The following is a 20,978-nucleotide window of genomic DNA, read 5'->3' on the forward strand; positions in this document are numbered from 1 at the left end:
AATAGCTATAAATACCTTAAGATTTGCTTTAGCTATTATTTTATTATAGCTTATAAATAAGGTAATAGAGTAATAATACCTAATTATATATTTCTTAAGAAAATTTACTAAAATTAAATATTAATATAAAGTATATAACTAAGAACTATTAGTAATAATTAAAGCTTTTAAGTATTAGAGATACTATTTAAATAGCAATAAATACCCTGCTTAAATATAAACTAATTATATAAACCTATACTACTTCTTTATAATAAAGACTTTAAATAATAAATAAATAAGATAGGCAGAGTTATTAGTAGGCTATAACTTTTATATTAAATATAAGCTAGATTATTTAAATATAGCTAATATATTATCTTAGAGACTAAATTATAAACTCTTAGAGAAAAAGCAGAAAATTAGACTATTATTTACCCTATAGAAGAAACTAAAACTATATACTTTAAATAAAGAAGATAATATAGGTAGTTATAAATATTTACTACTAAAACTATTAGTATTAAAGATTATTAATAGGGAGATAATTTAAAATCTTTTAAAGCCTAATCTTCTAGAATTACTTAAGTAGCTCTAGTAAAGGGACGCCTTTATACTAAAGAAGATTAATAATTTAAAGACTAATTAATCTAGAAGCTTTAAATAGATTATAAATAATAAGAGTCTGCTATAAAGATAAGATTAAATTTATATTTTAAATAAATATTTACTAAAGTAAGAATTATTATAAATTTATTATAATAATCTATATATTAGCTATTAAAGAGTTAGAACTATAAAAAAACTACTTAAGTAAAAATTTTATTAGCTAAATATATAGAATAATATATAGAAATATATAAAGACTTATAATATCTATAAAAAGAATAAAGTTCTTAAATATAAGCTATATAAATAGTTAAGCTTATTACTTATAGCAGAAAGACTCTAGCAGAGTATATTAATAGACTTTATTATTAGCCTGCTACTATTAACTTAATAGAGAGTTAAATATAATGCGATCCTAGTAATAAAGACATTTCGTGTTAATATAAGGACAGATATACTATTGCTTTAAATCTTATACTAGGGCCTTTAAATAGTAAAGATATATCTCCTATAAGATAGGAGAAAAGTCTTTAATTAAACTCTCTAGGCTAAAAAGATTTATAATAGAGTCTATCTTAAAGGCAGTAAGATAATTTATTATTATATTAGTATTAGCAATAATAATTAATATTATTATTTTAATAAGAGCTAGATTAATCTAAGAAGGAGATATTTTAATAATAATCTTAACTCTGGTAATAAAAGTTATAATAATATCTTAGGTTTTTTAAGTCTCTATATTAAGAACCTCCTTTATTTTTAATCTTTTTTATAGTTTTTTAATTAATTAAATAAGAGTTTTTTTTATTATAAGTATAATAAGAGTAATATTATTATAACTATATTTTAATCTCTAAAAAAAATATAATAAATTAGCCTATACCTCCTTATATATAAGAGGAATTATATTGCTAAATATAAACTAATCCCTATATATTTTAGATAAGAGATACTCTTTTATTAGAGAGTTCTCTATAAATAATCTTAGTAAAGATACTTTACTACTATTATTAATAGCGGTAAATAAAGTAATCTATAAAAAAGAAGTTATTAATTCTAATATTATATTAGTAATTAAAGATATAAGAGAGAGAGATAGTTTATTAAGCTGCTTATTATTTATATTAAGCTAATAATTAAATAGATAATCTTTAGTTAATAGCTATAATAGCTTAGGGCTAGCTATAGAGGCCTTATTAAGAAAGCCTAGAATAAATAAAATATGCTTAAAGCGCTTAAAAGATATTATTATATTAATTAGCACTATTATATAAACTTAAAAGATTATAACTTATATTAAGCATATATACAGGATTTATAAAAAAAATAACTTAAAAATTCTATTTTTAATACGCCTATATAATTATTAGCTATTTCTATATTTAAATTATTAAAAGCAGTTTTAAATAAACTGTAGAAATAAGAAAAGAATAGCTTAATATATAGATAAGAAAATAAGAATTAGTTAGTAAAAAATAGAAATACTCCTAATCTCCTAGATAAAAATATTAAAATAAAGCTAATATTAGATAAATTTATATAATAAATATATTTTAATAATAACTTACTACTATTACTATAGTTATACTTAAATATTTAAATCTATATAATAAACTTTATATAGCTTAAGATAAGCCTTTTAATAAGGGGAAATATTATTATAAACTAGAGCTATAATATTTAATCTAGACCTACTAAAACCTAGGATAAATAATAAAAGATAATAAGATAATTAGATCTATGTATAATAGTTAAATTAGCTAATTATAAATAGAGCTATTAAGATTAAATTATCTAGATAATCTAGTAGAATAAATAGATAGATAAATAACTCTTAAAGAAATAAAAATTAAATAGATTAGTAATTTATTCTAATTATTACTAGACTTAATCTTTAACTTTATTATATATAGACAGTTACTCGCCTGTATCTCTACCTCTTATCTTATATTCTGTTTAACTAGTCTGACTAGTTACTTCTGATAAAGAGCTTTCTTACTCTAGCTCTTTATAATTATTAACCTTCTTTATATAAATAGCTATTAGGTTATAATTATTATATAATTAGTATATTATTATCTTTATAACTATTATATATAATTACTTATTATTATAACTATTAATAGGCAGAATCTCTACTAAGATTACCTTATTAAGAGTAAATAGATTAAGGAATTACTAACTACTATTTACCTATAGAAGGATATAAATATAGAGAAGTCTTTATTTCTAATACTTAATTATAAAGATATAGGCTTTATATTAACTAAAGATATCTCGCTTAATAATATTATCTAAAAGATAGTTTAGCTTTATTTAAAATACTTATATAATTAAATTAAGATAAGTATAAGTATCTTAAATTAGAACCCTAGTATTATCTTAAATAAGCTTATTCTTAATCTTTACCTAATATAGATTTACTATAAATATAATAAAGAAAGTAAGCTTATTATATTATATTATAATAGCTATAAAATTATAATAATACTTTTAATAATAATATATACTTTTTATAAATATTACTAGTAGAATTACTTATTAGCTTATTTTAGCAGATATTAACTAATTAAGTAAACTCTTATATAGTTTTTAAGCATAAGTACTTAACTATATCTAAGAGTATTTCTTAGTATATAGCTTAGGCTAATTTCTCTATATAAAATCTAGTTTTCTTTTCTTAATTATAATATAGATATTAATAATAAACTACTAAAAGAAATTAGCATTTTAATATAGAATATTAAATAAACCTTTACGTAAGTATATTAACTACTATACCTATATTTAATTAATTAGCCTATTTTATTAATAAGGATTATCTTAATCTATTATCTTAATTAATTATATAGCCTAATAATAGCCTATTCTATTATTAAGGTAGAAGAGAATATAATAAAGTAAGAGATATAGAGAATAGATATAATAAATATTTATTAAATATTAATTATTACCTATATTACAGAGAGCCTTTAGGATATAAAGATTAATAACCCCTAAAATATTAGATAGCAGTTATTTATTAGGCATATAATTAAAATAGAGGCAGATATTATAAAAGCTAGCTTAAGAATATTTACTTAATATATCTAGACTTACTAGTATAGCTAGCATATTAGGGATAAACCTAATAACCTTATAAGCAGATATAACTAGATTAAACTATTAATTACTGCTATTTAAAATAATAATATATATCTATATATTTAACTGAAGTAAATCTAAAGAGAGAGTTCTTATAATATTCTTAGTATAGTAAAATAATATATAGAATAGATTTAACTTATAGATACTATAGTTTAATTATTTTATAATAACTATAGCCTGCTAATATAAGATTAAATTATTTTAAATATAGATCTTATAGGTAAAGGAAGAATTAAGAAGGTAAAAGCTAATATAAATAAGGTTAGCATCTATAAATAAGAGATATATATTAGTATATATATAATATAATAATGCAGGGCTTATATCTTATTAGCTAGAGGCCTTTAGTAGTAATATATAGTTTTATTAATCTAAAAGATATAATTTAATTTATTTAAGCCTAGATAATTATCTCAGTTATAGCTAATAGAAATAAATACTAGAGAGTAGTTTAATTAGTAAATATAGGACTAAAATAGCTTTAAATTAATATTATTTATACTAAAATAATAATAGAATTTAGTATTTAAAAAAGCTAAAATAGAATTTAAATATATAGAGCCCTTTTTACAGCATATATTAAAGAATATATTATATAAAATTATAATTTTATAATACTAATAAAGAATACTATAAAAGAAATAGATTTAATCTATTTACCCTAGATTTAATATATCTTATTCTTTAATATAAGAAGAAAAGGTAATAAAAATATCTTATATATACTAATACCGCTTATAATAGATATTATAATAATAATACCTGCGCTAGTCCTTAAGAAGAAATATATAATATATATAATAGATTAAGTTAGATAAAAAGCTTAAGCTTATACTTATATTTTATATTTATACTTATAGTTAAGCCTTATAATAATCTAACTAGCATTAATAATAATTAATATAGATATTATAAGATAAGGATATTACTATTTAATATATATTACAGTTCTATAAGACCTATAAGGTTACTAATAATATAAGTATAGAATTAGTTAAGTAATAATTAGCATAGTAACTAGTATAATAGTTTAAATATTTATTATATTTATTAAAAGCAGATATTTAATTATTATAAGAAGTATAATACTTATAATCTATAAATAATTATAGTATACTATTATAAATAGTTATTTAATAATCTATATATTTAATATATTAGCAAAGAATAAGTTTATAGATAGGCTCTATATATTGCCTATAATAAGTATTAAGGATAAGTATAAGCATAGGTATAAAGATAAGTAAAGAAGCAGATATTAATAATAAATATTAAAGATTTAAAATAAATATATATTATAAAGGCACTAGTAGCCGCTATTAATATATAAAATAGCCTAGTACTATAGTAAACTCTAAAGGATTATAATATTATAAAGTAAAAATAGAGATAAATCTTATAGATAAAGTATTTCTTATAATAGAAGTAAAATATATATATATTTATAAAATAAATTAAATATTAAGATAATAATTAATACTTAATCCCTATAATTAAAAAGAGTAATAGACTATAATTATAATAATAAATAATGCCTAATATCTAGAAGAAGCTATTAATAACACTAAATAAAGATATAGAGCATATAATTATAAAAGATTAGAAGAATAGCATATAGTAGAAATAAAAAGTTAAAAATAAAGAGTATTTAGTATATACTATTAAAGGCAGTATAAAAAATTTAGGCAGAAAAGCAATTTTAATAGGATATAAAAGCTTATATACAGGTGCAGGAAGTACCTAAAATAAAAGATAGTATACCTAAAATAGTAAGCAGTTAGCTTAAAACCGCAAGCGGTATAGAATAGCAGCAGCAGAACAGATGTTAAAGCGTGCATTTTTAAGGGATCGCCTATGTATATATATGATATAGTGGGTTACTGGCAGATGTCTAAAGGGTTATGGCGAATCGAGCAACATAAGGATTGATATTGCTTGATCAAAACATCTATAATTTGAAGTTTACTAACACTGCACTGTAAAGACCGGACGCCGCCCACGCAAGTCATTGCTTATGCCTCAGATAGAAGGGAGTTTCGAAGTGGAAGTAATCCAATCTAATCGAAAGGGATCGGTCGCAGTCCAGAGCCACCCATGCGTTTCCGCATCTCGGCGCCTGCAGCGATAGTACTTGGGACCTTAATACCACAGCAGTCACCAAACCAATCACTATGATCATGACCTGCATGTGAATGTCCGTGCTCATCAATAGTTGACTGGTCCACCTCCTCGCCTTCTGCTCGTTCTCCCATTCCTGGTGCGGCCGGGATAAGGCTGCCAAAAAGGAAATGCTGCATGATAGGCAGCTTTCCAAGAACTTCCTTGACGAACATCTTCTTCATTCCACTCTCGATCTTAAGCCAGTTCTTGGCACCTGAGATATCATCCAACATGGGGCTATGCCATCGCAGACCCTTGACAGTCTTGACACTGTCCACCCATCGCACCTGGTTAAGGTAGATGTACTTATCGCCTTCCTCGTCTAGGATGGCTTGGTTATGGATTGCAAGTGGCGTGATGTAAGGGTGGTCCACAAGCTGAGCAGCTCCGAAGAGGAACGGCAAGAAGTGGTAGTCATCCAAACCCCAAACACCGTGGGAACCAGCAGGTTCAAGATAGTATGTTGACTGAACTTCGCGCATGAGATGCATGTAGTCCACATATACACGGAAAACGAGCATCTGGAAGTCTTCCCGAGTGATCACCCTTATCTGATACAGACAGAGGAGCCACATCATAAAATTCAACTCATGGCCTGAGCCATAATCAATTCGGTCCCGCGACCCTAGAGAATGGATCAGATAAGTCGATATCTCATCCACCGCAGCACTGTCTTTGATGCCAAGTATATCTCGATGCCATGCCGGACTTTGGGCAACTACATCATCGAACAACGAACGGAACGCCGGGTTACCGAATCTCGACCCGCCTTGGTCGATCGAAGGGTTCTTGTCGAGGAGTGATTTGATATTATGCACGATTGACAAAATTTGCTTGATTCCAGATGATGGATCCTTGTCCTTGATGTCCGTCACAGCACGCCCGCGTACCGTGTCTGAAAGTCCGAAGATAAACGCTAGAACTAGCTTGTAAGTTGGAGAAGAAAGGAATATCTCATGGTCTTTGGGAGAAAGAATGCGACGCGTAGGAGTACTGAAGCTGTGCAATGATAAGTCGATCGGGTCAGGCAAAGGGGGCGTCACTGGCGCTGGTTCCTGTCCTCCGACACGACGGTTCTTGCGCTCCGTTCGCAGTCCAGAGAGTTTCTTTGAAAGTTCGACGCTGGCTGCCGGCTGGGGAGCAGGTCCAGGAGACATTTTCAGGAGCAAATGATGAGACGTTAAAAGAGGAATAGCATGCCAGTCGGATAGTTGGTGTCTTGATAGATCGATAGTGGTCTGCTTATGCGATCCTAATCGAAGTGGGTTGATGTTAGTTAAGAGGTGGCACGGATGACATCGAGTGGGGAGCGGCAGAACTGATGGCGGAGAGAGGCGCATCCATCACCGCCTACCATTAACAGATAAGCGGTCATTCTCAGCACTGCTAATTTTGGCTTAGCTTATAAGCATCCGCGCAGTGCAGATCTCAGCTACTTTATTGGCCAATCCTCGTCTTCTGTTCGAGGGCACATGATCTTCACGACAGACATTGAGGCTGACCATTGACTACGATCTGGTTATACGCTGTGTTGCTAGGAACTGCTCCAAAGACACAGAATATCTAGGCAGCTTCAGACCCAAAAACAATCGTTGGAATTGCAAAAGTTGACTATTCAGCACGATTAGCTCGACGGTCATTGTTGTCACTACTGGGGCGGCGGACCGAGGAACAAGAGAGTGTAGGACTAAACTGCAAGCCACCCAGCACGCCATCATGAATCTCTTTGAAGCAAGTTCACCTGGCATAGACCGCGACAATGTTTCTCCCGGGGATACTGGAGCTTCTGGCCCCTCACATCCAGGACCCTCGTCGACTGCAAACGAACATAAGTTGAGTCGCACTCAATCATCGACCAGCACCGTTCGGTTCCAGATGCCATCACGGTCCATGTCATCCTCAAACCGAGACCAGCAACCCTCTCACGATGAAGTGACACCGATAATCCACCATGAGTGGAGAGACGAGCGCAATTACGACACTACACAGACCTCAAGGAACGGCGAGGTAGGACAGGCTCACTCTCGAGACGCGCAAGGGACAAGCAAGAGTGGATCGGACACAGACAGGGCGGATGACACAAGCACTACACAAGAAGAGCCTGGAAAAGAGCGTGGTGCATTGTGGTACAAGCGTATAGCAGAAAAATACGGTAGTCTCGAGTTGGATAACAAGGGCAGTGTTGCCAGGGATCATCTTGCTCTAGGTACGTTTAGAGGGAAAGCGCTGTGAAAGCGAGAGAAGTCGTCGTTCAAATACCTAAGCTTGCCTTCGGATTCTTGGACAATATTCTCCCATAATTAGTGACTGAAGTGCAGCTACTGACTATGACTAAATATGTACAGAGCGGACATTCCTTGCCTGGCTCCGGACGTCTCTCGCATTCGCTTCCATCGGTATTGCGATCACTCAGCTGTTTCGTCTGAACAGTTCCGTGTCAAGCGGCCACAGCTCGACGACAAAAGACTATCCCTCTATCCTGACTCAATTAATGTCGCCCCCATACTACGGCACTTCAAGTGATGTATCAACCACCGATCAGAGCTCTCGCCTACGGAACGTCGGAAAGCCGCTGGGTGCAACTTTTATTGCCATTTCAATCGTGATCCTCCTCCTAGGCTTCCATCGCTACTTTGAAAGCCAATATTGGATAGTCCGAGGCAAGTTCCCAGCAAGCAGGGGCAGTGTCGCTCTGCTCTCTTTTATCACCGCGGCCTTGATTATAGCCAGCTTGGTGGTTATTCTAGCGATAGCACCCGGGGCGATAGAGTCATAACTGGAACATAAGGGGAATAGGTTCACCCACAGTTGTACAGTTTGATACGACTTTGTTTTTTTTCTATCTAGCATCAAGCGGGCGTACCTGACGAGAGGTATATAGTTATGCATGGCGTATTATGTAGCCATCTATACACCAATTTGCAATTTTCATTCCATTTTGATGGTCGAGCCTTTCATTCTTTAGCTTATGACTTCCACTCATAGCCTGTTATTACCGCTGAACTCATTAGAGGGGGTTGCTACAGAGAAGGGCGATGGGAATTCATAGAATACAAGAGGAGAAAGAAAATAAAATTTCGCTAGATTAAAGATACCCAGACCATTAAACCTTGGCCTTCGGCTTGAACAGAGCCTCCTGCGTGTTGTAAGTGTACTTCAGATCCAAGTGCCAGTAGTTCGCCGTGGTCGGCTTCGTGATCAGCCAAGCCTGGTCCAAAGCTTCCACCACTTCTTCAGGAAGTGGTCCCTTCTCCAGATCCCGCAAGTTGCTCTCCAGCTGGGAAAGGCTGCTAACACCGATGATAATACCGTCGCGACCTCCATCCTTGATGTTCAGAGCCGAGTGGTGGCGCAGCCAGCGCAGGGCCGTCTCCAGCATCGTCAGACCGTGCTTTTCAACCACGGGCTCGATCGTCTTCAATGCCTCGAAAGTGGCATCCTTGAAGTAACGCTTGCGATACATCTCTCCGGACTTCGCCTTGTCACTGTATCTGCCATCTTGGGGAACCAAGTCCTTCGACTTGATCTTTCCAGAGAACAAACCACCAGCCAGGGGGTTGTAGACGACAATGTCCATACCGTAGCGTCGGCAAGCGTGGATGAGTTCAGTTTCAATAGATCGTGCTGTAGATAAGTCAGTCAGTGGTCACGAACTAGGTATTGGTACCAAATGGTAGAATAACTACAGGGGGTGAGAACTTACTAATGGCATTGTACATTCCCTGGTAGATCGTCGGACGGACCCATCCTCTCTCGTTGCACATGGTCACAATCTCTGCGACTTCGAATGCAGTGAAGTTGCTCAGACCAAGCTGCACGAACTTTCCCTCCTTGTGCAGCTGATTGACGGCCTCTAGGGTCTCTGAGAAGGGCACAGATCGGTCGGCCGCGTGCAAGTAGAAGATGTCAACAGTGTCTGTTCCCAGCTCCTTCAGAGACGTCTCGAGCTGGGTGCGGACAACATCGGGCTTGTGGTCACCAGGAGTCCTGGGGTACCACTTGGTCGCCAAGGTCAATCCACGCTCTTTCCACTTCGCCTCGCGTGTCCAGGCTTCCTGCTTGCCGCCAACGTATACCCGAGCTGTATCAATCTCATTGTATCCCTGCTGCTGGAAGTAGTCCAGACACTTGGTGAAGTCGTCAAAGTTGGTGACACGGGCGCCAGTGGACTCGTCAGGCCCAAAGGTCATCAACCCGAGGATCACCCGGGGCTTCAATTGCTGCGTGATAAGCATTTTGATGGATATATTGACTTTTCAGTGTCCAAGCACCTATGTTTAGAGGGGAAGAGATGGCTGTGTTTCATACCGCTTTGAAATCAGCGACGGCGGGGTTCGGCGGGGTAATAATACCTGTAATACCTTATGGACGTCAATCGGCACTGGTGCCGGTATCAAGATAAGCGGCGTCTTTAACCGCGACCAGTACTGTATAAGGGACTCAACTCCTAGGAACCTTTACAAACGCAATTTGCCGCATAATATTCTTGAACTAATCGTTGATTCCCTCAACAGACAACCCCAACTGCTACGCATCCTAATCCGTTAATGGCGTATACTCATTGGCCTCAATTCCCACCTCGTTGATAACGTTCACCCGTCTCCGCACTGGTGATTTGTCGAATCCACGATCTTCCTCTAAGGAGTTCTCCTTTTTGGTCGAATCAGTTAGGATCCTTCGACATGATTGTTCTAATCGTTAATGACACTGTACGCAACACGGCATTACATCAGAAACTAAGGAGCTAAGACCAGGTAAATATGGTCGGCCCTTATCTAGGTAGATGGACTGAACAACAATTGTCTGATCTGATAGCAGGCATTTCCTCTAGTAACCGTGCTACTCGTGGACGAAGAAAGTGAACGTCCGTGGATTCAGAAAAGCCGCACTCTATACAACTTCGAAAACCACTTGAGTTCGAAATTCAACACACAGAAGCCAGACTAGACCGCTGGTGGACCAAGAAACCAAGATAGTGGTCAACCTCATTAGATCCTTGTGCATCGAGTTGGTCAGTCTTTGAGTAGTGTTCTTGCCGATAATGTCCCAGCGTCTCTATTGTCAACTCCGCAGATGCCTTATAAACTCTCCGCATAATCGATCAGATCTTGAAGAGATGTCTCTAGGTAGTTCCGTGATCTATCTCTGAGGTAGTCATATTTTACTATGGCTATTTCCTCGATCCTTCTCGTAAGCGCAAAGGCTTGGCTCTCGACTGGACCTGTGTCCTATTATGTAGTTACTGCCTGCTATTATATAATTCTAAACTCGCCCAATGGCCTGGAGATAGTCAATAACCAGATTACTCAAACCTCTTCTTTTCAACAAACATGAATTGCATTGGCCTTACGCTCTGCTTGGCCAGGTTTACCCCAGAAGCGTCACGTGCAGCACATGCTTCCCCGGATATCCAAGCGGGACGAAGGTCTATCTGCACCGAAGTCCGTAAGCCCAACTTCGCAACTCTCCGAGTCTCGACTCGCAGCATCGTCAACCTTGCCCTGTTCACTCTTCGCTCGTTCTGGATATTGGAGCTGGACCTCCAGATTGATCATCGGCCGTACGCGTCACCTGCCAAGGCTTGTCCCGGCGTAAGGCAGGTGGAATTGTCCGCGTGGCCTGCAACCGTGGCCGCAGCATCTCAGCCTCGAAACTGAACGTCATGAGAATCGCATATACACATATTGATTCACAACGACAAATTGAATTCTGCAGCGTTACTTGTCTGTTACTATTTTACCTTCCTTCGACAATTACCAAATGATATTTCTCCAAACTGCTACATTATCGGTGTCAGCGTGAAAGGGATTAGGAGGTCCGGTACCTTATATCAGCGGCAACTCTTTAGTCCTTGATCCTAGAAGGACTTTGAGCCCGCACTTAGAAACAGCAATATACTAAATCCCAATTTCCGACTGGCATACGTGCGCCGTCTCGGAGGAAAGTGGCTTCAGACAACGTATCGCCGTCTGAGCGGAGGGAGGAGGAAGAAGAAGGTCGCGCAATAGTGTGGGAATCTGCAGCTTCAGACGACGAGATGCCAGCAACTCGCCCATCGAGCCAGCGCTCAGCAAGCGGTCGTTCCCACCACCAGCCTTTACTCAAAGATGACCGTCGGGGCCGACAACCCAGCCTCATGCCTACCCTGGATGGTCACGAAGTAGGACATGCTGCTAGGAGGACAACATTCAGAAGTAGAACCCCAGTTTATGATGCTAAAAATGCGACCCGCAAGAAATACATCTATGCCTCGGGATTTTTACTTTTGAGCCTGATTAGCTTCACCGTCCAGACGGAGACGGCTTCATATATCACAAATGAGCTGCACTGGAACAATCCATACTGCATGCTGTAAGTTTTCCTGTCGTCGCCCACGGAATCCCGGATATTAGAACAAGTACTTATTAAAACGACAACTAGCTATATCACCCACGGTTCCTGGGTAGTCCTCTGGCCAATCCAACTTTTAATCCTGCGGCTCCAGAAACGACAGCTCTCTTGGGAAGCGTTTTGGCGGCGCCACGTATATCTCCTCCGGACGACCGCCCAGATGGTGGAGTCTGCCGATCTGCATCTCACGCAGCGCGATTACCATCGCTCTCCGGTACCATATATGCTCAAAACGACTGCATTCGTCACGACGGCGCTCACTATTGCGGGGGGTTCGTGGTACTTAGCAGTTAACATGACAACTGCAAGCGACCTGACCGCCATTTACAACTGTTCTGCCTTCTTCGCATATGCATTTTCCGTCCCTCTATTGGGAGATAAATTTAGATTTGACAAGGTGTTTTCGGTCATTGTGGCCATCATTGGCGTTCTTGTGGTCGCCTATGGGGACAGCAGTCCAGAGAAGGGTGACGGTGCTGCTGGACAGCAGCAAAACAGGCCGCTGGGAAACATTATCATTGGAATTGGAAGCGTGTTGTATGGTTTGTACGAGGTGCTGTACAAAAGATACGCATGCCCGCCAGAGGGGACCAGCGCAGGGCGAAGTATGATCTTCGCCAACACTTTTGGCAGTCTTATCGGAGCTTTCACTCTCCTCGTGCTCTGGGTTCCCCTGCCAATCCTGCATGTTCTCGGATTCGAAAAGTTCAGTTTCCCTACAGGCGAAGTCGCTCGGGTTCTCTTAATTTCCGTTATCGCCAATGCTAGTAAGTGTTGCATTACCATCCAATCAGACAAGAAAAAAAAAAAAAAAGAAACAGAACTGAACTAACCATTGCAGCATTTTCCGGTTCCTTCCTCGTTCTTATATCTCTAACATCACCTGTCCTATCCTCCGTGGCCGCTCTCCTCACCATCATCATTGTTGGTGTAGCCGACTGGCTCCGCACCAGCAAGACACCCTCCGCGGCATCCTTCATTGGCTGCATCTTAATCATCATCGCATTCTTGCTTCTAAGCTGGAGCACGTATCGAGAACTGGAAGAAGAACGGAGAAGACGCCTTTCAGACGTTGGAGTCGACTCTGATAGTGATGATGAGTAATTTATTCCATTTAAATCAATTCAAGCAAGCTGCTGCTCTCAAACGGCAAGGAATAGGAACAGGCGATATCCTCCGGAGCAATTGGGGTCTGTTTCGTATGGTGTGTTTTTGGGGTTTCTTTTTTATTTTTTTTTTTTTCCTTTGGTTTTCTTTTCTTTTTTTTTTTTCTTTTTTTTTTTTTTTTTTTTTTTTATAGAATCAATCGTATACCCGGGGACGGTTTTACGAACCATATTCATCGGATAGAGCTTATATCTAGTGATTTCTTACGTTTTTTCTTTTTAGACATCTGTATCGTTATGCGAGGGGGGGGGTGTTCATTTTTCTAGATTTATAGTTGGTCATTCGACCATATTTTCGGATACATCCACGAAGACCTCCAACGAGTGTATGTATGTTCATAGCGTGTCTCATTTGACTATCTTCTTGGTCCATGTTAACTACTGCTTTGATGCCCGGTAGGAAAGACCAATTAAGTGTAAATACCAAATCTCCACGCGAAAGGGTTTGCTTTTTCTATACTGGAACTGATAGCTGGCTAGGTACACTTGAAAAAACAGGCTGGCTCTGGCCGGGGTAGTAAATGCGCCTTGAAGGAACAGATGGGAAAGGCGGATTCAAAGGGAGAAGTGAGGGGACGCTAGTTGCGATTGGAAGGTAAAATGGCCAGTTCGATAGATGGATCGCAAGGGGATTGATTATATAGAAGTTTCACTATCTGGGGCCGAGCTTGGCCAGGGCGCGAGCACCTTCTTCCTGCCACTCCTGTCGAGTCACCCACATGTCTTCCTTATCTGCGATCTGTTTGAGATGGTCAGCTATTTGACTCTTTCGCTTTCTTCGTAATGGCAGCTGAAGGGGGCTACTTACAAGGTTGGCGAGCACAGCACCACCAAGGAAGACCATGTGTCTTCGTCGCGGCGGGTCTTCGATACGGACCTTAAATTTCTGCAACGTTGTTAGCCGACGAAATACGTCCGATTGTTTGGTGCAGACGGATGCCGCAAAGAAAGCGTATAAGGAAATCTGGAGTATGCATACGTTCAATCTCTCCGGGTTTCCTTGCAGAACTCTCGTAAGCCAGAGCTGCTTGATTTCCTTCTCCAAACGCGAAGGCAGACCCGGGTACATGCTGCTACCACCACTGAGCACGATAGCCTTGTACAGACTGGAGCGAACATCGACGTCTGTGCCTTGGATTGTGTTGAACAGTAGCTCTCCGATACCGGGCTGGTCAACGTCCACGAGATGCGGCTGGAACATGCACTCGGGGGCCTCGAATCGTTCGCTTCCAACCCTGATCACTCGACCGTCAGGAAGGGTGTATGATTCGACCAGAACGGTTGTATCCTCCGAAAGTCTCTGGTCCAGCTCGAGATCGTACGACACATAACAGAGCTTCTCCTTAATTTGGCGCACGGTCTCAAAGTCCGCAGTTCGGTTCAACGCATAACCGCGGCGGAGGAGGAGGGCGATCAGGTTGCGGGTGACATCTCGACCAGCGACGTCAAGTCGTTTGATATGGTGGTTTAGGACCGTCGATTCATAGACAGGAACAATGTGGGTGACACCGTCACCAGAGTCAACAACGACACCGCTGCTAAGACCTAGTAGGTGGGTACGGAATTAGCGCAGCTCTACACCCCCCAATTTCCAAGACACATTTCAGAAACATACCCTGAGCATACAGAGCAAGCACTGCCTGAATCGCAACATATACACCTCCGAAACCGTAACCCTCCAGCATGACCTCAGCCATCTTTTCGCGGTTCTTCAGGGGGTTCATCGGAGGCTCAGTCAGGAGAATCTTCCGGCCGGTAGGATCGATCTTCATCTTCTCGTAGAATGTGTAGTTCCATAGATGTTGCATGTCATCCCATTTCTTCACGATACCATTCTCCATCTGTTGCAGCATATGTGTCAATTAATGTGTCTGCCTTCCGCGAGGCGGGGTAGAGGTATCGCATCGCTGCCTCTCCGGGGAGGATTGCTGGAACGTACGGGATAGCTAATCTGCAGCATTGATCTCGCAGCCGCCGCCTCATCACCACACATGATATCCTTGACGACAATATCCCCGGCCTGTTCTTCAGATCGTAGAATGGGCCGCCCCACTATGGAGGGGAACTGATGCTCTGGGAAGTTCTAGATAATGGGATAACCATTAGCCAACATGTTCAGAGATTCAACAGACGGGCAATGATGGGGCGACTCTACCTGCGCGGCATATCCGACCTTCAGGAAACCGGTTCCTCCGTCGAGCACTGGTGTTGTATGTTAGTTGACACGGTTCTTAGCGACTGGGTTTCGGGAGGGACTCGGTGGAAGCTCACCGATGGGCGCGTCCGCCATGGTTAAAGCTGCTGTCCTTGATGGGCTAAGAGGAGATACCGGCTCCTGAACAAATCTATCGGATCTCCAGACCAGAAGAAGGAAAGAGAGAGGTTGCGGAAGGTGAAAGGGTAGTTGGGTATGGCGCAGGTGGACGGAGTTGCTTGCGCTTCCCCAGGCCGAGTACGACAGCAGTCTGGAGGTGACGATGAGTCCGCCCAATGAGGCTTAGAGACGGCAAGCCACTCCACACAAACATCCGCCAACGGCTCACCAAGTCTCAACATCTTCCTTGATAGATAACCATACTAATGACTGGCATCAGACAGAAGATATTTATGCGTCTGGGTATCTATCATTGTTATCATTTGTTGTCCTGTCAGAAACTGTGAATGCTCTATTATTGACATTCTTTAGCTGGTACTGGAATCACCCGACCAAAAGACAATGAGCGAACACGAGTTCTCTCTCAGAGGACGAAAGGATGTGATTACATGTTCCTCTAGAACGGAGAATGCATATTCAGGATATATTTAATATTCTATTGTCCAGCAATGGCGTCTTCTAAAAGAAGTAATGACTGATCATGAGATATTCCATCTATCCGTGAAGCATAAACGGACAAGCATATTTCTAGAAGGCTGAACAGGGAGTATGCCGAAAAGTACAGGAAATGATTGGTATAAAGAAAAACAAAGAAACATATAAAGTGTGGAGAATAAGCGGATTATTTTCCTCCTTGTCGACTCTTTTCGTTCCAGAAGGCAAGACCGGCCTTCTGACGCAGAATTCCATACATGGAGCTGCTGTCAAGGCACTCGCCTCCGTACTCTCTTGCAGCAATCATGTTCTTCTGGGCCACCTCCAGTGCTGGGAGCTCGACGTTTGCGTCCTTGGCCATCTTGAGAGCATGCGCTGCATCCTTGATTGACAGAGATACACCAAATCCAGGACGCGTGTTCAGAGGCGGTGCGTAAATACCAGTGGTGAGTCTCTGAGAGTAGCTTCCAGCAACAGGACCAAATGCCTCTGTGATGAGTTCTTCCATTGGGCCAGTCCCCAGTCCCGTACGTTCCGCGAAGACCTGTGCTTCTCCCACAGTCTCCATCAAGCTGACAGTCACAATGTTTCTACCACAAAGTGTCAGTAGATTGTACCAGATGAGAGTCTATTGAGGGGTTGGAAGGAAACAAATAACATACCCTGCGATTTTCAGCAAAGAAGACTTCTTAGGCTCATCTCCGCAGTCGATGACCTTCCTTCCCATAACATCCTGAATAAGTGGCTTGATGGTCTCACGGGCCGTTTTCGGCCCGCCGATAGCGAAAACCAGCTTCCCGGCGGCAGCGACAGGAGCTCCTCCAAAGACAGGGGCGCAGACGAAAGTCGCATCCTTCTCTTTCAGTTTCGCTGCAGCTGCACCGATCGTGTCGGGGTGCACAGTCGAACAGTCAACAAAGATCTTATCCTTGAGTGACGCTCCCGAGCTGACAGCTGAAGAGACAAGATTGTCTAGAACAGCGTCATTGGCAACCTAGGCCATATCAATGTCTCGCAGTCAGTAAATCCGTACATTGCTCTGCAGAATCAGTATATGCTCTCACCATGGTAAAGATAATGCCGCACTTAGAGACAAGCTTCTCAAAGCTCGTTTCCTCTTCAGCGCCCAGCTCCTGCAGAGGGACACCCCTGGACCGTGTGCGGTTGGAGAATATCAAGCCCTTTCCCTTGGTAGCAACAAGGTGCTTTTGGAGGTTCGTGGCCATTCCAAGACCCATGGACCCCAGGCCATACTGCGCGATACATCGATCCCGTCAGTTCCGATGATCCGGAGCAAGGGTGGTGAAGACTCACCCAGCCGATCTGAACGACGCTCGCCATGATGCTATCTTATCAGAAGCCTCTGCTGTATCTTTTCAAAGTTTCTATTAGCCTTTCTAGGACGATAGAGAATCGAAAGGACTGCAACGTCAAAACAAACCTGTAGCTCCCGTCGAGAGATGCACAACCCACACAGGAAAAGAAAAGCAGAATGTAGAAGAGTCGTACCACTGTCGAATTCCAAATGACGTCTTTCCGTGTTTAAGTAGTTTCCCACCTCAAGAACAATAATTAATGACTGTCGTCCGACTCCGAGACCGTGGAGCTTTCCAGTTCACCTTAGCTCCCGAGGAATTATCGGCCGAAAGATAAGCCATTCCTCTTGGGATTAGCAGTTACATGAGCCAGAAATAACTGCCATATTCGGTGCTTATTTCCCAATATAGAGACCCAGTTTTTGAGTCCTTTTGTTCTCAATTTCTCAATTTAAGACCCTCTTTTTCTTACTTGTGAGTCACCACTCTGCCGCCATTCCGGGAAAGGGTCGGGCAATAATTTGCAGTATCTATGCTGTATCTACTCCGTACATTGCTACCAAGGTCAGATGGAACAACGTGGAGTAACTAGTTCGTTCTCCCATTTCTCTTCGATAAGCGATCGGGAAACTTCTGAGCCAATCGGACGATATAGATAAGAAATCAAACTTGCCCCTCCAACGACAAGTAATTAATACACTGTACGAATGGTGCTGTGTGTGATCTTTGTTACCTAGGTACCCGGCAATGACTTCTTAATATGTAATAGTATAGGAGAAATAGTTCCTTAAATGCTTCTCTAAACTTGTCTAGGTTACCTTTCGAATAGTCAATAGAAGTCACCTATCTATGACTCCTTTCATGCAAGTAATAATATGCGCTGTCGCGACCGTCGGAAATGTAGAATCAAATAAGCTTTCCGCGGAGAGTCCGGAACATCGTGTCTGAGATATACCTCAGTCAATTCAAGAGGCTATAACAAAATACAAAGTATCTTTCATCCTTTGTCTACGTAAATTACCTGGGATATTCGGTAGTGCTTCAAGGATAAAAACAAGAGATGGTCAAGTTGACCGGACCGGTCATATATCATTGTAGCCCAGGACAGACATGGCAGGTAACGCCAACACCACTCCTGGAAAATAAGCCGCCCAGACAGTGTTTATGTTCTTAAGGACCCGACGAAATGATATAGGAGGAATTGAAATAGAAAAGAAGGGTTCCATTATAAATACAAAGGACTTTATAAGCTAAAGAGAAAGCGTAAAAAAAAAGAGAGACAGGTACCACACCCAGTCCTAAATCTCTCCCCGATAACACCTATAACTCCTTTTTGAGAGAGACAAAACCACAGGAATAACCTGCTATACACAGCTTCACACCTTTCGGAAGGTTGTCTTCAGTAAAGAAAAATCAACCATCTGAACTTCGTTGAGAAGACAGATAACCACCGGGATCGTGTTTGACCCTTGCTGCATCAGCCAAACCGGGGTAAAGGTCAGCCCATTCTTTCCCAATGGACCAGTTATTCAGATTCCGCAGGTGCCTTTCGAAGACAGGGTTGATCAAGAGCTCCTCAGAATCTGGAGAAGACAGGAGACAGTCTGTGGCTTCATACGGCCAATTGACGGAGATAGTGCGTGTCCACGGGACAAACCATTCATCGAAGGGATAAGACTGCCAGGACATCACGACTCGATCGCGCAAACGAGGCCAAGGAATATAGTCGACCCACGCGGGGTGTGGAGTCAATAACTGAGACGGCCGCGGTGTCAGCCATTCTGGCAAACGTTCATAGTTCTGCTGCGTGGGGTAGATCTGCCATCTCATGAGGAGGAACATTACATAGAGGACAGCTACTTGTTCGGGAAGCGACGCAATATCCGGGAAGGTTCGTAAGACGTCCGTAAAGACCTTGGAGATGGGATGGGAGTAAACACTTTTCTCCGGGTTCAGGAGAGATGTGATACTAGGATACGGCGGGCCAACCAGTCGCTGTCTCGAGACTCCTTCTGCTGCTTGCCGCTGACGGTCACGGAGGAAGTTCAGAAGAACACTGTCAAGGGGACACGTCGGAGGAACATTCTGGATAGGAGCAGTGAAGGCTGTCAAAGGGGATTCTGCTGACAGATTGTTTGCCAGTTGCGGATCTCCAGGTGAGGCGGTTGTCGGCCCCGGACTATCTGGGGTGAGTCGGACATCGTTCACCTTCGGTATCTGCTCAGAGCCGTCCAACAAGAAGTTGAAACCAAGCCTCTCTCCGGATTCGCCGAAATCAAGTCCATGAGTCAGATTATGCCGCTGGTAATTCAACGCTGTCGGTATAGGCCAAGGTTGTTCCACGCCATTATTAGGCCAACTTCGACGGAGTCCGACAAGAGCCGACAACTGGTCTATAGGAGAAGGAGTCCTGGCACTCGTTGTTGATTGTATATGTGGTTGTCCTGCCGGTAGCGAGCTCACACTGCTAGGGGTGCAACCATTGCTTTCTGACGGCGCAGGAGGTTGGAGCGGAGGGCGAAGTTCATGCTGAGAGAATGTTGCAGGGGGATCTGTTCCCGACGAAGGAGACCGACTGTTAGCCAGTGCAGAGATATGAGATAGTCAGGAGAATTACTTGAGATTCCACTTGTGCGAAGCAATGGTTGTAGAATGTCAAGGACCTCTGCTAGGCGTTTCTTGATCTCTCGATTCTCCGCTTCAACCGCCTCTTTCTCCTTCAGCGCGACTTGTAGATCGAGATAGGGCTTCTGCGACGACAGATCTCGAACCTGCTGCTGCAATGCTTCAATCTGAGCCTTTGTCCGCTCTCGAATGGCTCGCTGTGCTTCTCGATCATTGGCGCGCTTTTTAGCCAGCTGCTCTGGAGTCAGATTGGCGACACCTCGTGAAGGAGCGTTGGTCGCCTTTCGCTTTCTCTTTGCGAGCGGAGCAGTTCCTGAATCAGGTGTTGATTGAACCGCCTCGGGAGACCCATCGTTGATGAGATCGTCGTCCTCAATGCCGCTCAGTCGCGATGAGCGGAATGATGGGTGCTCGTCCCCCCGTGAAGGAGCAGCATTGCCGGTGACAGCGTAGTTGTGGCCGTCTCCTGGCATGGCCTCACCCACGTGTCAGCCGCCCGCGGTGCCCATCCACCAAGCTGTGTTGCTGTCGCTGAAATGTGAGGGATTGTGGCTCGGAGGCCCAGTAAGGTTGATGATGGCGGCTAGAAGGTTAGAATACTACGGATGCTCCGAAAGATTATCATCTACTCGTGGCCCAGCCGAATGAAGACAAAATGCCTACGGATTTCGCGACGTGCACAGTGGGGGCCAGAGCTTCAGATGATGATTCCGAAGTGATCACGTTGAACGATATGAGTACGGAGTAGAAGCAGAGTTGCAGAACGTCAAGAAGCCC

At 41.2% G+C, this 20,978-nt stretch overlaps 8 protein-coding genes across 8 annotated transcripts; 3 read left to right on the forward strand and 5 right to left on the reverse strand.

Moving 5' to 3' along the window:
- Positions 1 to 5,543: 5,543 nt before the first annotated feature.
- Positions 5,544 to 7,178, reverse strand: C8Q69DRAFT_481349 (Serine/threonine-protein phosphatase 2A activator 2 (ppiase PTPA-2)(Rotamase PTPA-2)). Its single transcript, XM_028631595.1, has one exon. It carries the CDS (start codon positions 7,050 to 7,052, stop codon positions 5,793 to 5,795), a length of 1,260 nt encoding a protein of 419 aa, XP_028481320.1. The 5' UTR covers positions 7,053 to 7,178; the 3' UTR covers positions 5,544 to 5,792.
- A 167-nt stretch (positions 7,179 to 7,345) lies between these two features.
- C8Q69DRAFT_501822 (hypothetical protein) lies at positions 7,346 to 8,957 on the forward strand. Its single transcript, XM_028632374.1, has 2 exons — positions 7,346 to 8,101; positions 8,241 to 8,957. Exons 1-2 carry the CDS (start codon positions 7,612 to 7,614, stop codon positions 8,669 to 8,671), a joined length of 921 nt encoding a protein of 306 aa, XP_028481321.1. The 5' UTR covers positions 7,346 to 7,611; the 3' UTR covers positions 8,672 to 8,957.
- On the reverse strand, positions 8,958 to 10,362 carry C8Q69DRAFT_438689 (aflatoxin B1-aldehyde reductase GliO-like protein). The gene is made up of 2 exons (XM_028628591.1): positions 9,599 to 10,362; positions 8,958 to 9,519 (listed from the first exon to the last, which is right to left on the reverse strand). Exons 1-2 carry the CDS (start codon positions 10,128 to 10,130, stop codon positions 8,999 to 9,001), a joined length of 1,053 nt encoding a protein of 350 aa, XP_028481322.1. The 5' UTR covers positions 10,131 to 10,362; the 3' UTR covers positions 8,958 to 8,998.
- Positions 10,363 to 11,225: 863 nt separating this feature from the next.
- Positions 11,226 to 11,552, forward strand: C8Q69DRAFT_510646 (hypothetical protein; the record flags this gene model as incomplete). Its single annotated transcript, XM_028633204.1, has 1 exon — positions 11,226 to 11,552. One exon carries the CDS (start codon positions 11,226 to 11,228, stop codon positions 11,550 to 11,552), a length of 327 nt encoding a protein of 108 aa, XP_028481323.1.
- A 190-nt stretch (positions 11,553 to 11,742) lies between these two features.
- On the forward strand, positions 11,743 to 13,394 carry C8Q69DRAFT_118896 (putative DUF6 domain protein). The gene is made up of 3 exons (XM_028625184.1): positions 11,743 to 12,246; positions 12,316 to 13,052; positions 13,127 to 13,394. The coding sequence occupies exons 1-3, from the start codon at positions 11,933 to 11,935 to the stop codon at positions 13,387 to 13,389; spliced, it is 1,314 nt and encodes a 437-aa protein (XP_028481324.1). The 5' UTR covers positions 11,743 to 11,932; the 3' UTR covers positions 13,390 to 13,394.
- A 709-nt stretch (positions 13,395 to 14,103) lies between these two features.
- C8Q69DRAFT_510648 (Arp2/3 complex subunit) lies at positions 14,104 to 15,741 on the reverse strand (the record flags this gene model as incomplete). The annotated part of the gene is made up of 7 exons (XM_028633205.1): positions 14,104 to 14,190; positions 14,260 to 14,337; positions 14,431 to 14,996; positions 15,067 to 15,292; positions 15,391 to 15,534; positions 15,607 to 15,653; positions 15,723 to 15,741. The coding sequence occupies 7 exons, from the start codon at positions 15,739 to 15,741 to the stop codon at positions 14,104 to 14,106; spliced, it is 1,167 nt and encodes a 388-aa protein (XP_028481325.1).
- Positions 15,742 to 16,022: 281 nt separating this feature from the next.
- C8Q69DRAFT_118987 (NAD binding domain of 6-phosphogluconate dehydrogenase-domain-containing protein) lies at positions 16,023 to 17,771 on the reverse strand. The gene is made up of 3 exons (XM_028625186.1): positions 17,325 to 17,771; positions 16,923 to 17,254; positions 16,023 to 16,850 (listed from the first exon to the last, which is right to left on the reverse strand). Exons 1-3 carry the CDS (start codon positions 17,496 to 17,498, stop codon positions 16,448 to 16,450), a joined length of 909 nt encoding a protein of 302 aa, XP_028481326.1. The 5' UTR covers positions 17,499 to 17,771; the 3' UTR covers positions 16,023 to 16,447.
- A 1,218-nt stretch (positions 17,772 to 18,989) lies between these two features.
- On the reverse strand, positions 18,990 to 20,674 carry C8Q69DRAFT_438701 (putative bZIP transcription factor; the record flags this gene model as incomplete). The annotated part of the gene is made up of 2 exons (XM_028628592.1): positions 18,990 to 20,105; positions 20,153 to 20,674. The coding sequence occupies 2 exons, from the start codon at positions 20,672 to 20,674 to the stop codon at positions 18,990 to 18,992; spliced, it is 1,638 nt and encodes a 545-aa protein (XP_028481327.1).
- Between the last annotated feature and the right edge of the window lie 304 nt (positions 20,675 to 20,978).

The sequence above is a fragment of the Paecilomyces variotii genome, assembly GCF_004022145.1.
Source record: "Paecilomyces variotii strain CBS 101075 chromosome Unknown C8Q69scaffold_17, whole genome shotgun sequence".
Lineage (NCBI taxonomy): Eukaryota > Fungi > Ascomycota > Eurotiomycetes > Eurotiales > Thermoascaceae > Paecilomyces > Paecilomyces variotii.